This window comes from Elephas maximus, chromosome 6, assembly GCF_024166365.1.
Source record: "Elephas maximus indicus isolate mEleMax1 chromosome 6, mEleMax1 primary haplotype, whole genome shotgun sequence".
NCBI lineage: Eukaryota > Metazoa > Chordata > Mammalia > Proboscidea > Elephantidae > Elephas > Elephas maximus.
Window position 1 is genome coordinate 30884141 of NC_064824.1, and position 18281 is coordinate 30902421.

General features: G+C 36.8%; 1 protein-coding gene across 1 annotated transcript in view; it reads left to right on the forward strand.

The window, feature by feature from the left end:
* The window catches only part of UBXN4 (UBX domain protein 4), a 44770-nt gene extending 28479 nt beyond the window's left edge, over positions 1–16291 (forward strand). The window contains exons 7-13 of the mRNA XM_049889248.1: positions 1545–1599; positions 2339–2503; positions 3391–3518; positions 6221–6323; positions 8327–8458; positions 9799–10001; positions 13659–16291. Coding sequence (XP_049745205.1) covers positions 1545–1599; positions 2339–2503; positions 3391–3518; positions 6221–6323; positions 8327–8458; positions 9799–10001; positions 13659–13797 — 925 coding nt within the window. The 3' untranslated portion in view covers positions 13798–16291. The remainder of the gene's footprint in view (positions 1–1544; positions 1600–2338; positions 2504–3390; positions 3519–6220; positions 6324–8326; positions 8459–9798; positions 10002–13658) is intronic.
* Positions 16292–18281: the final 1990 nt, after the last annotated feature.

Genomic DNA, 18281 nt, shown 5'->3' on the forward strand with positions numbered 1-18281 from the left:
TTATCTAAAATCGCTGTCTATATTCGGATTTCCCCAGTTGTCCCAATAACCCAGTGCCATCGAGTCAATTCCGATATTGTCCCAATAATGTCCTTTATAACACCCCCTGCCCTCGCTGTGTAGAGAAGAGCATTCCTCTGCCTCCCCTCACCTTTATTTACTTTTTTTTAAACGTAAACTTTTAAAGGTAACAGCACTTAGATCCAGAAATAGAAAATTTCCAGTGTCCTAGAAGCCTTCCTAATGCCTCTCCTCAGTTACTGCTTCCTTCTTGAGGATAACCGCTATTCTGAATCTAACACCACAGATTAGTTTTGCCTGTCTTTGAACTTTATAATGGAATCGTACAGCGTGTATTTTTTGTGTTTGCTTTCTTTTGCTCACTGTTGTATTTGTGTGGCCCATCGATGTTATTCATGTGTCAATAATTGGTGCATTCTCATCACTGTAGTCTATTGTTTGACTCTACCACATTTTATTTCTCTCTTCTACTCTCGGTCGATATTAGGATTATCTTTAGTTTGGGACTGTTACAAATGGTGTGAGCATCCCTGTACCTGTCATGGTGAACACACGTATGCCGTTCTTTGGGGCATGTATCTGGGAGTGGGGGAATTTCTGGATTGTAGATGCTGGCCAGTTTTCCATAGTGGTTGTACCAATTGATACTCCCTTCAGCAGTAAATCCTTTTTTTCCTTCTGATGTTTTATAATGTATAACTGTTATTACTCTTCTTGGTGTGTACTTTGACCCAAATTTGGTTAGTGAAATCCCCTTCATGGTAGCTTTTCTGTCCTTTTGAACACTTCCTTAATTTCTGGCAGAAGTTGTTCAGCTGAGTTTTAACACATGCATATACCAGTGTAACCCAAATTCATATCAGAGAGAGTATCATTTTGAGATATAATTCACATAGCATAAAGTCACTTTTTTAAAGCGTACAATTCAGTGGTTTTTAGTATATTCACAGGGTTGTACAGCCATCACTTTTTTTCTCTTGATTGCAGAACCATTAGGTTTTGGGGGATTTTATTTGTTTTGTTTTAGCTGAAAATTCCACACAAATTTTGCATGATATTCACTTTAGAGCTATTATTTTTTTTTTAATTGATGAGCTTCTTAAAGTAGGAAATCAGAATAGTATATTTTGGTATAATTAGTAGCTTCTATAAATGTTCTTAAGTTTTATGCTTTTATTTTTAACAATTTTGTGCCATGTTGGTGTTTAGGGATAAAACGTTTGTAAGTTATTGATTTATATATTGTTTGAAAACTTATTTGTATATTTTAAAATCAATATCAGATAAATCAGACAAAAAAGAAAAAGGAAAACTAAAGTAGAAAGAAGGTACTTAGGATAGGCTCCCAGTGGCTCATAGATTTCTCTAGGTACCAGGAACCTGGCAGATAAATTGTTGCTGTGCTTCCGGGAGGCTTTCTTGTTAGTGTCTACATTTCGCCAGTTGTTTTTAGCTAAATAAATCTCCTAAATGTGTTTGATATTAATATATGTCTCAGTTAATGTATTTTTTTTTTAATACAGACTAACCAAAAAACTTGAAGAAAGGAGAGAAGAGAAAAGGAAAGAGGAAGAGCAGGTAAAGTCCATGCGCCTAGCATTGTTTTACCTGTCCATTCACTGAAGAGTAGACCTGGGATGGTCCCCTAGTTACACTTCAGTGTTGCAGCATCGTGAAGGGAATTAGCTCTTTTTTAGTATCTTCCTATGAAGAAAGGAACAAAAGAACAGTTTTTGTGTTCTTTTTTTAAATTGCTAGGAATAAATTGGATCATCTCTCCATCTGTAACACGACTTTTCCACTGAGAATAAAGGAACTTGAGCTAAAATTATTTGGTTTGAGGCGGAAGATTGAATTTTAAGTTCCTTTTTGTAAAAAAGAAATGTGCAGACATTTTACTGAGTTTTCCCCTCTCCTGTTGCTTATTCTAGTGCACCATTTGTTTTCCTCACCATGTATATATAAACTGCATCATCACTTTGGATTTTTAATATAGGAAGGTTATCATTTCTTCAGGCCAGATAAGTGACTGCCTTGTTGCCCTTGGAGGGTAACATATTTATCTTAGAAATTAAAGACCTGTAATTCTTTTGCTTTCAACTTACGCTGACAACATCATAATCTTAACACAACCATTGGCAAAGGTTTATTGGTAGGCATTTGGCCATTAATCATGGTATTAATAAACTCTAATAGATCCTTAACGTTTTAATAAGTAACCTTTAGGTGTGCACTATAATCAGCTTGCCCTACATTTAAAATAATATCTGGGGCAGACTATCAAATTATCTTAAAACTTATTTTCTCTTTAATTCAGAGAGAGATTAAGAAGGAAATCGAGAGAAGAAAAACTGGAAAAGAAATGTTGGATTATAGAAGAAAGCAAGAAGAAGAATTAACAAAAAGAATGTTAGAGGAAAGAAACAGAGAAAAAGCAGAAGATAGGGCAGCTCGAGAGCGTATAAAACAGCAGATTGCATTGGTGGGTATTAATTTTAGAGTTTTAATGCTTGGCTCCAGGACATTTGTAAAACTATTCTTCTGTGCACATGGACTTTGGTTTATTATAAGACAGTGCATGAAAAAATAGTATAGTTAAGTGACTCAAAGAACACCAGTTGTCACCTTCCTTTTATTAGAAATCGTTTATTGGATTAAGATACAGTTAAGGTTGAGTATTTAGATTTTTTTCAAAGTGATTTTTCTCTGTGTTTTCTTACGTTATGAATTTTTTCAAGTAAGTCAAAAGGCAGCTTTCAGGGATTCTCTGGAAAACAAGCTAAGAATTGGCTACCTGGTAATCTTTAATCACAGGTATTCTTTTTTGGGACAAAGGTTTTAGACATATCATAGAAGCTTAGGATGGTTTTGCAATAATTGCTTTTAGAATTAAGCACTATGATACATACGAAAACCATGCCTACCTTAATAGTGTTTGTTCATTTGTTCATTGATCACATGTTTACTGAGCATCTACTATGTGCCAGACCTTGTTCCAGGGTCTAGAGATATACTAGTGAGCAAAATCAAGCCCTTGTTTATTCAGTAATAACTTCAAGTCCCTGATAGTTGATAAAACTAAAAATCACCAGATCCAGAATGATACATCATATTTTCACAGAAATAATGTGCATGTTATATGGTTTTTGCCAACTGCACATTATTTTCCTAAGCACACTGTGCATTATATGTGTGGGCGTATTATTTACGTGAGCACATTATTTGTGAAAAATACGGTAGTTCACATATGGCTTTAAGGAATTCCATGCATATTTGTGTTTCTCATTAACTTGGGTTTGGAAACATGTGAATCAAATGTGTGATCGTTCTGGCAGTGAAAGATAATTGGTGTCTAACAATTGTTTAAAGGACCGTGCAGAGAGAGCTGCTCGTTTTGCAAAGACAAAGGAGGAAGTAGAAGCTGCCAAAGCAGCCGCCTTGCTGGCCAAACAGGCTGAAATGGAAGTCAAGAGGGAATCTTACACAAGAGAAAGAAGGTACTTTATGTCATGCTGAAACATCTCTGTGGTTGTGTGGGCTGAGGAGGACAGTAGTTGTGGACTGGTTTTTAACACTGCTGTGTGCTATGGCTGTAATAGGTAGTCAGTTCCAGAAAGACATATGGACCAATTTGGGAGCTGCCGATGATATTTGTCATTGAATGTGAATGTATAATATAACAGTAGTAAATAAATAACTTCTAAAGAGGGCCTAAAAAAAATTATTTTCAAGAGACAGAAACCACATATATCAAAGGATTATATTGATTATCTCATGTGTGGTAGGATTCTTTACTGGCAAGTGTTAGAATCCCAAATCAAATAGAATTAAGCAAAAGAGGAAATACGTTGGCTCTGGATTTGGGAAATCCAGCCATGGATTTGGTTAAGCATAACTGGATCCAAGGGTCTGAAGGATGTCATTAGGACTTTTTCTTCTCTGTGTGTCTTTCTCTCTCTCTCTCTTTTTTTTTTTTTTTTTGGTTTCCTAGCTTTTTCTGTTTTAACTTTGTTTTTAGGAAAATTCTCCACATGATGTCAGGAGAGCCCAGTATCTTCTTGTACCTTCAGGGTCTTGAGCTCATAATCCCAGAGAGAAAAGATTAGTCCTGTATCCCTCAAAACCCATAGCAATCACTAAGGAGAATTGTGATTGGCCCTGCTTGAGTCATGTGACCACCTCCAACATAGTCACTGTATGTCTACTTGTATAGGCCCTCTAGTTTGGCTGGGTGACTTGCCACTCGTGTTGTGAAGGAGGTGGGGGAAATGTGATTGATAATCATATCAGAATGACTGACATGAAGCAGGGGAAAGGCAGTTCCCAAAACAAAAATATGTTGAGAAGACCAAAAAAAAAAAAATCAGATTTCCAGTATATCCTGCTAGTCAGACTTCGTCAGTATTTCTTTTCTGTGTTTTCCATATTGGACAATTAATAGACATTATGCTTGTAAATCAGAAAAATAACTTTGAAAAACTTTTTCTAAAAATAAAACATTCAGATCTAAATTTAACAGAAGAGTGTAAGACTTATACATTAAAAACTATAAAACATTGTTGAAAAAGTTAAAGAATACCTAAATTAAATGAAATCCCATGTTCCTAGATCAGAGGACATAATGTTGTTAAGATAGAAATAGTGTCTAAAGTACTCTAAAGAAATACCCTCTAAACTCTGATTTGTAGATTCTGTTCAATCCATATCAAAACCTCAGCTGGCTTTTTTGCAGAAATTGACAATCTGATTCTAAAACTCATATGGAGATGTAAGGGACGCAGAGTAGCAAAAACAGTTTTGAAAATGAAGAACAAAGTTAGAGGACTCACACGTTCCGGTTTCAAAATGTACTACAAAGCTACGGTAACCAAGACAATGTGGAACTGGCATAAAGGTAGACATATGATAGATGAATGGAATAATATTGAGTGTCCAGAAATAAGCCCTTACATTTATGATCAGTTGATTTTTGACAGGGGCACTAAAAATTCAATGGAGAAAGAATAGTCTTTTCAACAAATGGTGCTCAGACAGCTGAGTAAAGTGCAAAGTAACAAAAGAAAAAAATAGATAAATTTGACTTCATCAAAATTAAAAACTTATGTGCTTCAAAGGACACCATCAAGAAAGTGAAAATACAACCCACAGAACGTGAGAAAATATTTGCAAATCATGTATCTAATGAGAGACATGTATCTAGAATATATAAAGAACTCTTATAATTCAACAGTAAAAAGACAAACCAGTTTAAATAAAGGCAAAGGCTATGGCTAGACATTTTTCCATAGAAGATATACAAGTGGCCAAAAAACACATGAAAAGATGCTCAGCATCATTAGTCATTAGAAAAATGGATATTAAAAACCACGTGTACTACCCCTTCACACCCACTATGATAAGTAAAATAAAAAACATAACAACAGGTGTTGGCAAGGATGTGGCGAAATTAGAACCCTCGTACATTGCTGGTGGGATTATAAAATGGTCCAGCCACTTCGAAAAACAGTTCCTCAAAATGTTGGACATAGAGTTACCGTATGACCCAGCAATTCCACTCTCAGGTACATATCCAAGAGAATTGAAAACATATCCTCACAAAAATGGGTTCATGGATGTTCAAAGCAGCCGTATTCATAATAGCCAGGAAGTAGTGACAACTCAAGTACCCATCTGTTGATGAATGGATAAACAAAAAGTGGTATATTCCATACAGTGGAATATCATTTGGCAATAAAAGGAAATGAAGTACCAGTATAACAGATGAACCTCGAAAACATTATGCTGAGTGAAAGCCCAGTTACAGAAGTCCACATATTGTATGATTGCCATTGTCTGAAAAGTCCGGAATAGATAAATGCGTAGAGATTGAAAGTAGGCTAATGTTCCTGTGACTAGGGGGAAGCATGATGGGGAGTGACCGCTAATGGGCATCTTTGGAGTGATGAAAACGGTCTGGAATCAGATCCTGGTGATTGTTGATCAACTCTGAAAATACTAAAAAGCACTCAGTTGTATACTTTAAAAGGGTGAATTTTATGTTACGTGAATTGTATTGCAATAAAGCTGTTAAGTAATAAAAGATTTGACACGGGGGGTAAAAACTATTGCACATTCTACTTCCATTTTCTTTAACCTGTAATGATGTTCTTTGAGAATGTATAGAGATACAGATACTGACTTTAACTTCCTTTTTTCGTAGTACTATTGCTAGAATTCAATTCCGTCTTCCTGATGGTTCTTCCTTTACAAATCAGTTCCCTTCTGATGCTCCTCTAGAGGAAGCAAGACAGTTCGCTGCACAGGTAAGTTTATGTCTTGAGTTATAGTAAAGATAGATACACAGCTTATTAAGATTTAGGAAGGGAACATTTCAAAACAGAACTTAAAGAGTATGAATAAATCATGACTTATCCCCAGGAGGGAAGCACAAGACACTTCTGAGGTATTTGTGATGCTTCCGTCATGTATTAGTGCCATGTAGGCACGACACTCCTGCTTCTTGTGCAGAAATGGAAATTAGCTGATATTGTACAATAGGCTCTGGAAGCGTTTCTCACTGATTAGTTCACTCAACTGAAGACGTGAAAACAAGTGGTTTCCCAGAGGTCTAATCTGAAGGAGTTGTCCCACTCCTCCCTCAAAACCAAACCCATTGCTGTCTCAATTCTGACTCAAAACGACCCTGTAGGACAGAGTAGAATCGCCCCACAGAGTTCAAAGTTGTAGTCTTTATGGAAGCAGGCTGCCACATCATTGTCTTGTGGAGCCGCTGTTAGGTTTGAACCACTGACCTTTTTTTTTTTTTTTTTATTGGTTAGTAGCCAAGCCCTTAACCACTACACCACCAGGGCTCCTTCCCCTCTTTCCTAAGAGAATGCAATTCTTCTTGGTCCTCTCTCCACATTTTCTGTACATTGCTTAGAATGCTTTGAGGCTGGCCATTTTCCCACCTGTTGTTCAGTCATTAATTTGGCAACAAGTATTTCCTTCAGAAATTCTAAAAGGCACCCTCACTCAAAATCTGAATGGGATGTGAAATTTCGTGTCTTAGAAAATAAGATTTAAGAGTACTTTCCAATTAGTTTTTATTCTGATTGATTCCTTATTGAAAATGGATTCTGGGCATTAGGTGTCCTTTAGGATCTAGGGTCATTATATGTGCCCCAGTATTTTTCATATAGGTAATAGATAGATACAATATCTTCAAGGTTGAAATTAGGGAGTTGGGTGCTGGCTTTAGATCTTTCTGCCAGACCATTTCTCCCATTAGACGGCTACCTCACTTATGGTTCCCAAGAGAAGGGTGCCTGAAAAGCCATTGGCCTTTCTTCACTGATGAGTTGGAATGGACAGTGTAAATACTTATTTTAAGGACTCGTTTTCTCTAAGCTCTAGAGTAGAACCAACTCCAAATAGCCTACTTCATTCTTTATCTTGGGTCCCCACTGGGGATCTTCCAAGAGGGGGGGCCTCTGCCCTGTGTCTTTTGGTGAGTGAAGAGGGAGCCACACAGGGGAAAAGAAATATTTGATTGCATCACTCCTGTTAAAACTTCACCTCAGGACAATGGCCTAAGTCAGTGTTTTGGGATGCGTTTATGTTAGAGTGAGAACAGTGGAGGGTTATATATGTGAGCAACAGTAAAAATCATAAGAAACAAGTGTTAGTGAACCTCTTTCTTTGGAATCTAGGCAAAGAGTAAACAGTTGTCTTTCTAAGATTTAACAAGTATCGGTAACTCAAAATTGTGAAGGTGATGGTAATGCCTGCCCAGTGTAGGTCCTGGAACTGGGATTCTGTGTGAGGTGTAGATTGAGTATGGGCCATTTATGCCTTGAGACAAGGAGGCTAAAACTCCTGGAGATATGTATATGAAGGAAATACTGATCTGTTGTAGATTTTTAATAAAGAGTACCTGTAATCCAAATGTTTACTCATATATTTGCTAAAAGATAGTGAAAAACCTACTGACTGAACCATAGCCATACTCTAAAGATTTACACAGTTGCTCATATTTTATTCAGTTTATTTAGTTTATTTGGTTTTAGGAACTATATTCTTGTTATCTTCACTTTGTGGTCTTTTTTGAGTTACAGAAGCTTTTAGAAAAATATTTGGATTTAATAGCTTTTCAGCTACATTTTAAAGCAAGAGTTTTTGTTTTTTGAGTTTACATTTCTGTGAACTTTTCAAATTAAAGGCAGTTGTAATTAAAGCAGTTATTTTGGATGCGTGTGAGTAATGTAACATCTTATTTTAAAAAGGCACCATTGTAAGGTTTTAAAAATTTTTTGTTACATTACAGACTGTTGGCAACACTTACGGTAATTTTTCATTAGCAACTATGTTTCCCAGGAGGGAATTTACCAAAGAAGATTATAAAAAGAAATTATTGGATTTGGAACTTGCCCCAAGTGCTTCAGTGGTCCTGTTGCCAGTATGTATATACGTCTATATTTTTTTCTAGTCCTGTGCTTTCTACTCTTGATAGTTTCTTATAATTAGTGGAAGGGAAAAACAAAGGGATATGGCATGTATTTAAAATTTGAATTATCTAAAAATGTTAGATTAATCTGTTTTTCTGTGCCTTACCTATTTGTATTGCTAATATTATTTGTGAGGCATTAGTTTACATTTCAACTTGTTCTTTTCCTTACCTGTTTTCATATACAGAAAATGAACAGTAGGAAAAGAAGAGAAATACAGAGTATCTGTGTAATAATTACAGACTTAATAATGGGTTTTATTTATATAGGGCTCTACTTTTCATCAAGTTTTCTGTTGTTTTTAGGGTTTTTTTTTTTAATTGTGGTAAAAATACATATACCCAGTGCCGTAGAAAGCATAAAATTTGCCATTTCAAACATTTTTGTGTGTATAGTTCAGTGACATTGATTATATTCACAGTGTTGTGCCAGCACCATCACTATTTGTTTCCAGAACTTTTTCATCACCCCAAACAGCAACTCTGTACCATTAAGCAGTAGCTCCCCGTTTCCCTCTCCCCGCAAGCCTCTGGTAATCACTAATCTATTTTCTGTCTCCATGCATTTGCCTATTCTAGATACTTTATCTGAGTAGGATCATACAATATTTTGTGTCTGGTTTATTTCACTTAGCATAGTGTTTTTAGTGTTGTCCATACTGTAGCATGTATTAGAACTTCCTTCCTTTTTATGGCTGAATTATATTTCATCATGTGTATATGCCACATTTTTTAAATCCATTCATCTGTTGATGGAATTTAGGTTGTTTCCACCTTTTGGCTACTGTGAATAATGCTGCGATGAACATTACCAAATTTTTAAAAAAAAAAAAACATTTTAACATAACAAAAATAACATTAATTTTTTAAAACATATTATCCCATTTGATCCTCACAATATTTTAATCTCTGATAAAGAAAAGAGACTCAGAAAGCTTAAATAACTTTTCCTTAAGTGCTAGCACTGACATGAGAGCCCAGGTCTTCTACATCCTGGTCTGCTCTGAACTGGAGCCTCACACCAAAAGCAGTTAGCCCTCTAGTAAAAAAAAAAAAATTTCTAATAGTCAGGATTTAATTGTAGTCACTAAGGCTTGTTACCTTTCCCTTTTTTGGTTATTTAGCAAGGCTTTTCTTATTAAAGTTGTTAATTATATTACAAAAGTTTAATTTTTTAAAAAAATGGTTCATTTCACCAATGAGAACTATAGATAAAAGATTCATTTAGAACCTTGATTGTGATGTGTTTGGGCTGGTATAGTCCTTATCTGGGTTTATTTTTTAATTTCTAGGCAGGAAGACCAACTGCATCTGTGGTACATTCTTCCAGTGGAGACATTTGGACATTGTTGGGGACAGTACTTTACCCATTCCTTGCCATCTGGAGATTGATTAGCAACTTCTTATTTAGTAACCCTCCTCCTGCGCAGACTTCTGTGAGAGCAGCATCATCAGAACCCTCAAACTCTGCATCATCTAGCAACTCAGAAAAAAGGTATCTGTTTGTGTTTCCCTCATTTTCAAAAATAATTTAGTAGTGCCAAATATCACAAGAATTATGCCTTACTCAAAATGAAAAATTTTGTTATGGGTACTTTGCTTTTTTTTCTGTGTATCTTCCCCAGCCCCCACTTTGGAGGAAAGAAAACCACATGTTCTGAAACTATACCATCTATCCTGGGAAGCTTCACTACCTGAGTTTTTCAACCATCTTCCTAAAACCTATTCCATGGAAACCAACTTCACCTCTATTGGTTGTACTATTTCATTACTTGAATTCCCTTTATCTCATGACCATGAAGGCAGATTTTTTTCCCCATGCATAAGTAGTTCTTTCTCTCTTGCTAGCTGTGTTCTGCCTGATCAGATACTGCATTCTATTAATTGCTCACAGTCATCTGGCATAATTTATTTAGAGGAACCATTGCGCTCTAGGTAATTTTAACCCTGGTGGTTCTTTTATCTGCTGGCTGACAGTCTTCTCTGGGTCATTCAGAGAAGAATCAAACTGAGGAAACTGGGTATCTCTTGAAAATGGTTCTGCCTTCTGAGAGCTAGTTTGCACTAGTCCCTTAGCTGAGTGGTCCTACTTCTATTGCAGTTGGCAAAGGTTAGAATGGTAATGTAGATCACACTGGCAATTTTAGCTCATATTTCTATTTTTTAAGAGTGTGCATATTTGAAAGAGGTTAACACAAATCAGGAAGTATTTTCCTGGAAGATTATACCCCCTTCTAATTAAATAGTAGCAACATTTATTATAGTATAGACCCACTACTATTAAACACTCTTATTAGGCCTTTAATAAGCATACTAAATCTTCACACCAATTTGATGTGATAATAATGAAAATCTTTGCCTCTGTATGCTGTCAGTGAATCCCTAGTCTTGTGTCCTGTTGACTTGTGTCTGTAGATGATTGTTTTATATAAGTATTGTAGCTGGGCTGATTTAGCCTTTATTTCGGTTTATTTCTTATGTGTGGGGCAGGAAGACTGATTATATCCATAGTACATTCTTTAAGTGGGGACACAAGGAAATTATTCTCTCTAGTCTTAGAACAAGGAGCCCTGGTGGTGCAGTGGTTAAGCACTCAGCTGTTAACTGAAAGGGTGGTGGTTTGAACCCACCCAGAGGCTCTGCAGGAGAAAGACCTGGTGATTTGCTTCTGTAAAGATTACAGCCTAGGCATTATGCTGAGTGAAATTAGTTGCAAAAGGACAAATGTTGTATGAGACCACTATTATAAGAAAGCAGGAAAAGGTTTAAACACAGAAGAAAACATTCTTTGGTGCTTACCAGGGTGGGGAGGGAGGAAGAGGGAAATTCACTAACTAGATAGTAGACAAGAATCATCTTGGGTGAAGGAAAGTACAACACACAATACAGGGTAAGTTAGTACAATTGCACTAAACCAGAAGCTAAGAAGTTTCCTGAATACAGCCAAACACTTTGAGAGACAGAGTAGCTGGGACTGAGGTTTGTATGGACGTTTAGATCAACTGGCATAATGAAGTTTATTAAGAAAATGTTCAGCATCCCACTTTGGTGAGTGGTATCTGGGGTCTTAAAAGCTTGCAAGCAGCCATCTAAGATACAGCAGTTGGTCCCAACCCACTTGGAGCAAAGAAGAATGCAGAACGCCAAACTCGTTGCCGTCAAGTTGATACCAACTCATAGCAACTCTACAGGACAGAGTAGAACTGCCCCATAGAGTTTCCAAGGAGCACCTGGTGGATTTGAACTGCCGACCTTTTGTATAGCAGCCATAGCACTTAACCACTACGCTACCAGGGTTTCCAGGAACACCAAAGACACAAGGAAAATATTAGCCCAAGAGACAAACGATCCACATAAACCAGAGACCCCATCAGCCTGAGACCAGAAGAACTATATGGTGCCCAGCTACTACCAGTGACCACCCTGACAGGGAACACAACAGAGAGTCCCTGACGGAGTGGGAGAAAAGTGTGGAACAGAACTCAAATTCACGTAAAAAGACCAGACTTAGTCGTCTGCTGAGACTGGAGGAACCCCTGAAGGCATGGCACTGGACACTATGTTAACCCAGAACTAAAACCGTTCCCGAAGATCACTGTTCAGACTGAACTATAAAACAAAATAATATGTGTGAGGAGTGTGCTTCTTAGCTCAAGCAGATATGTGAGACCAAAGGGATGGCTCTTGTCCGGAGGCAGGATGAGAAGGCAGGAAGAGACAGAAGTTAGTTGGATGGACACGGGAAACCCGGGGTAGAAAGGGGGTGTGTGCTGTCACATCGTAGGGATTGCAGTTAGTGTCACATGACAATATGTGTATAAAATTTTGTATGAGAGATTAACTTGAGCTGTAAACTTCCACCTAAACTACCATTAAAAAAAAAAAGATGTACAGCCTAGGAAACCCTGTGGGGCAGTCCTACTCTGTCACATGGGGTCACTATGAGTCAGAAGTTGACTTGATCGCACCTAACAACAACCACGGTCTTAGAACAGCATTCAAACTAGGTCTTGTTAGCTCTGAATTTTAAAACTTTTGCTGAGCTATGGGTGGAAACATTTAATCTTGAATTTCTGTGGGTTTTAAAACTTTTTTCCAATAAGGGAAAAGAAGTAGGATTGGTGCAAATGATGAAACGGATGTCTATCTAAGAGGAAGGAAGCGTTGGCTTCCACTGTTGTTCCACTTTTTTGTCTCACTCTCTAGTGTGAGTCTGTTAACTTAAATTTCACTCCTATCTCCTTCCGATTTTCAGATGAGGAAGTCTTATTTGTCCTTAATTGTTTATAAATAAGTCATTCTTAAAGATTTTGAAAGGATTAGAAATTGATCATTCCTATCAATTAGGCTGTAAATGGAGTTTTGAAAAGCCTCTAGGGTGCTGTATAAGTTATAAATGTTTTAGTAGACATATCAGCTTGCATAAATAATGAAGGAAAGATTAGTTAGCAAGTGGCAAGTCATCAAGAAGCCCATGGAAATGGAAGATATGATTGAGCTGGCATGACTTGGAGCAGAGATAAAGTTAGAACTGCCATAGAGGAGTGAAGTCTAGTGCTGTGTTAGTAGATATAATTATCTCCCATAGACTTCCCTTACCTTAAGCCGAATCAAACTTGTTGCCATCAAGTCAGTTCTGACTCACAGCAACCCTACAGGACAGAGAACTGCCCCATAGGGTTCCAAGCCTGTAAATCTTCACGGAAGCAGACTGCCACATCTTTCTCCTCAGAGCAGCTGTAATAGGTTTGAAGTGCTGACCTTTCACGTAGCAGGCAAGCGCTTTAACCACCGCGCCACCAGGACTCCTTCCTGACCTTAGATGGTGTTAGAATATGGCTGCCTATACTAATGGAGAGGAGCCCTGGTGGCGCAGTGGTTAAAGTGCTTGACTAATTGAAAGGTCAGCAGTTCAAACCTATCAGCCGTTCTGCAGAGAAAGATGTAGCAGTCTGCTTCGGTGAAGATTTACAGGCTTGGAAACCCTATGGGGCAGTTCTCTGTCCTGTAGGGTCACTGTGAGTCGGTAGCAACTTGATGGCAGTGGATTTGGTTTTTGGTTTTACGCTAGTGGAAGTTTAAAGGAAACAGCTTTGTATTGCTGTTCTTACTTTATATGGTCTTCCCTTTTCTCCTTCTTTTGTTATCTCAGGGAACCAGTCAGAAAAAGAGTGCTGGAGAAACGTGGGGAAGACTTTAAAAAAGAGGGGAAGATCTATAGATTGAGGACTCAAGATGATGGTGAAGATGAAAACAACACTTGGAATGGAAATTCTACTCAACAGATGTAGTGCAGCAAGTACGATACATGGAATAATCATTGTTTCTCTTACGATTTAATTCAACTAAAATTTTACTGGAGAAGTGGGACTGCTTTGTTTTCCAACTGGTCTTAAAGTTTCTCTTAATTCCTGCTTAGTGGATGTGGGTTAAAGTTGTTTAGCTCAGAAAAGTCAAGAGATAAAATAGCTGGCTGTTAGGTCCTTGCATATGGTAACCAACTGCTAGAAGCCTAAAAGAATTATAAGGCCTGATAACTTCCCTTCGTCAGCTTTCTTACTCAGTATTTCGTACCCATTAGCCCTATGCTTTCAGATGACAAGTTTTGTTTAGAGCTGTTTTGCTCCAGAACTCTTAAGCCTACACAAAGTAACTGGCATGTCACTTGAATAATTTGACTCAGAGCATTTTAATGAGTCAATCAGATGATAATTTATGTTTAACTTTTCTCTTTCGCTCATCAGCTGCAAGCAAAATCTTGTAGTTTTTAATCTTAAACACTGAATAAAAAATCTTTTCCAAAAATCAGAATGATCTTATCTTTAAGTTTTGTTATTCTAGCATTTTTTGTTGCACAATGCTTTGTTGAGGTCATAGGTCTCTGTTTTTTTTTTTTCCCTTGAACAGTACTGCCCCGGAAGTATCTCAGGAAAGTACTTGGCTACTTGACCTTAAACATCATTGAAAGAAGACATTTTCTAGTATACATTGATGTTACGTTTCTGTCTCTCCTAAGTCAGTGAGCTATCATTTTGTCTGCATGTTACGGTCTCTAGTCTCATCAGATATAAAACAACTGTTAGTCCATAACCAGTTTTTCTCTCACCTTTATACTAAAGTTGTGCCCTCAGTAATCACACTTCAAGCGCTTAAAGGACCTGTAGTGTATGCCTTTTATTCATTAGGTTATGCTTAATGATTTTAAAGAGATTCTTAATGTGAGTTACATGCTCCTTTACCCATCTGTTTTTGGTGATGGAGACCAGAAGACTAATGAGGTCTTAAAAAGGGAGCAAACTTGACAATTCCTATCTTAACCTTCTGTTTTGAGATTGGAAGGTAGCACCCTTGAGTGAACATATGGGAGGACACTGAGTTTCTTTTGTCGTGAGAAGATGAAATTTTCACAGGATAGGCTTTCTGTTTTTCAGCTATGAAATAACAATGACTTAAAAATGGTCATAGTGCTGAGAAGGAAAGAGTGAGACAGCCTCTGCTGTTGGTAGTCTTCCTGAAAACAGTATTTATCAGAAACCTTAAGTATTTCATGTTTCTTTGATCCAATCATTTTTTCTAAGGAAAGCTGATAAATGCAGACAAAGTTTAGATACAAACATATCCATTAAATGTTATTTATTTTACTTAAAAACTGGAAACCATCTGCATTCCTTCTACAGGAATAAATAATTTTCATGAGGAGAAATGGTACAATACAGTTAGTCCCCGACTTAAATGATGAGGTTCTGCTCTGACAGCCCCATCCTAAGTCGGTTCTGACGTAAGTGAACACCTTTTTTTTGTTTTAGTTTTCATTATTATTGCCTTTTATTGTCGATATCTTTATAAATCCAATCTTTGAACATCTGAGAATAACCAGCAAATTATGCACGGCAGTACCGCATGCAGTACAAGTTACTAACAATAAAAAAAAAATTTTTTTTTTTTTACAATAAGATCTAAAAAAAAAAAAAAAAGGAAAAAACAGAGCCATAAGTGCAATTTGTCGTAACTCCAATACGTTGTAAGTTGGTGACTACCTGTACTAATTCAACAATTCAATTTAACATATGTTTATTGAGTACCTGTTATGTGTTGGGGAGGAAAAGCAGGATACAGAGCTGTAGGTACAGTATGATCTCAGCTTTGTAAACACATTTTACATATAGATAGTACTATATAGTAATATATATGTAAGCAAAAAAGAAAACACACCAAAATGTTAATACGAGTGGTTATATGTGATTTTAGTTTTCTTTTTTGCACGCTTACATGTTTTCTCAATTTCTGCAGTGATCATATTACTTCTTTAGTCAAAAAAGTGATTTTGAAAAAGAAAAATCTCCAGCAACCACCTCATATAAGTAAAGATTTGTCATCTTTAAGTAAATATGGTAATATATGATTTAAAAAAAAAAAAAACTATTAAGTGGGTGTGACCTATTAGAAGTACATTTGCAAAAATATCAAGTACCTCGTCAGTTTGCCTTGAAAAAGGTCAAATAAATATAAATCTTAAGGAATTGTAAATAAAAAGATCCACCATCTTCGAGTAGGAAGATCCCGCCTCAATTTTATATTTAAAAAAAAAAGTGTGCATGGTAAAAAATTCAGTACAGAAGGCCATGAAATGAAAACGACGTCTCCCTGCTTGATTCCGACCCTCCATGCTCTTCCCCAGAGATGACCTCTTAACAGTTTCTTATGTAATTTTTAGAAAATTTTTATGCATATATGAGGAAATATGTAATCTTTATTTTTTAAATAAATGGGATCATATTATATATACTACCCTGCATCTTGCTTTTTTACTCACATAGTCTTGCAGATCTTTCCGTATGAACACATAGCTACCTCATATTGACGGCTGTATAGCATTCTCTTTTAAGAATGCACCCCGATTATCCACTTCTCTGATGGTGGACATCAGGGTTATTACAAGCTTTTTTGCTTGTTTTTGTTTTCCTATTACAAACATTCCTACAGTGAACATCCTTGAGGAAGTACCTTCTTAGTTGCGAAAATATACCCATAGGACACATTTGTTTAATTTGGGATATCAAAGGGTGTTTGCAGTTTGCCCAGTTGCCTCCTCCAAAGGATGTATGAATTTACACTCCCACCGACAGTGTATAAGAATGTCAGTTTCCTTACACCCTTGCCAACAGTTTTATACTTTTTCATCAACATGATAGAGAAAAATGGTGTATATTTTATGTTCATTGTGTTTATCATGAATGAACTTGAGCATTTTTAATATTGGTCATTTCAGTTTATTTTCTGAGAACTACCTGTTTGTATTCTTTGCCAGCTTTTTTGATGTGTTGTTCATCTTACAAGAATTTCATGTATATTAGAAAATTAACCCTTTGTCTAGCATATGCTGTAAATATTTTTTCCCTGTTTATCTTCAGAAGAATATGTTCGTGGTACTTTTTTCCACAGTATTTATGTGGTCATATTTGTCAGTGTTTTTCTTAATGGCTTCTGGGTCTTGAGTCTTGCTTATATATTTCTCACTTCAACATTTATTTTAAAAACAATCACCCATGTATCCTGGTATTCTCATGGTTTCATTTTTTACATTTAATCTGGTATCCAAGGAAGGGACCTGACCTCCCACCCCTTATATCCTCAACAGCTAACCTGTTGGCCCAACACCATCTATGGACTAATATATCTTTTCCCTGATTTGACATGCCACCTTTGCTGCATACTTCATTCCCATATGAGGTGGATCTGTGTCTAGGCCTCTTTTCCTTTATTGGTCTCTATATCCTCTCTGGGCTAACAAACTAATAACTAACTTTATGATATGTTTTCATAATATTTTTTTCCCTAGTGTTATCCTAGCCATTCTCAAAAGTTTATTTAATACATGAAATTTATATCATTTTGTCTGTTCTCCAAAAGAAGTTGTTAGTTGCCATCAAGGCAGCTCTGAGACAGAATGAAACATTGCCCAGCCCAGTACCATCTTCAAGATCTTTGATATATTTGAGCCCATTGTTTCAGCAAACGTTACATTGACATTTGTATTGAATTGCATTGAATTTTGAGATTAATTTAGATATAATTGACAGCTTGTGATAGTAAGTCTTTATGTCCAAGAAACGTCTTTAATACAAGTTTTAGATTTTTAGACCCTACCCCTACCTGACAGTGGAATATTTTGACAGGAACTTGCTGTAGATGTAACGGGATTCAGTTGAGGGTTTCTTACAGGAAACAAAATTTCAAGCAGATCAGTCTTTTAAAACCAGCCCAAAAAATTACTCTTTATTAAAAAGAAATTCTCCTAGACTATCTAGAAACAATATATGGACCGAATAAGTTTTTAAGTGTCATGCTGAGATTGTCTCCGTAGCACGTTCAAGGGTAATGTGCTTTTATGGTCTTATCACTACTCTGGATATGCTTGTGTGAATGGATAAACACAAAAAAGGAGCAGGTGTGCGTTCTTCCACTCCATCTCAAAAATATGCTTGCCAGAGAACAGCGAGACATGGTCCTTGGTCTGAAGAAGCTGAGCAGAGAAACATGCAGACTAGAATTCTGTTAGAATCGTGGTAGAATTGTGGTAGACTATGGACAAGCTGTAAGGAGGGACATCTACAAGCAATGCAGAGGAAGGAGTGTCTGCCCGGGGAAGTCAGGGAAGGTATGCAGAGGAGGAAGTACATTGTTTAAACTGAGATTTGAAAGCATTTTCAGACGAAAGGGCATTCTAGGCAGAAGGAGTAGCATTTGCAAAGACACAAAGAAATGCAGTGTGGTC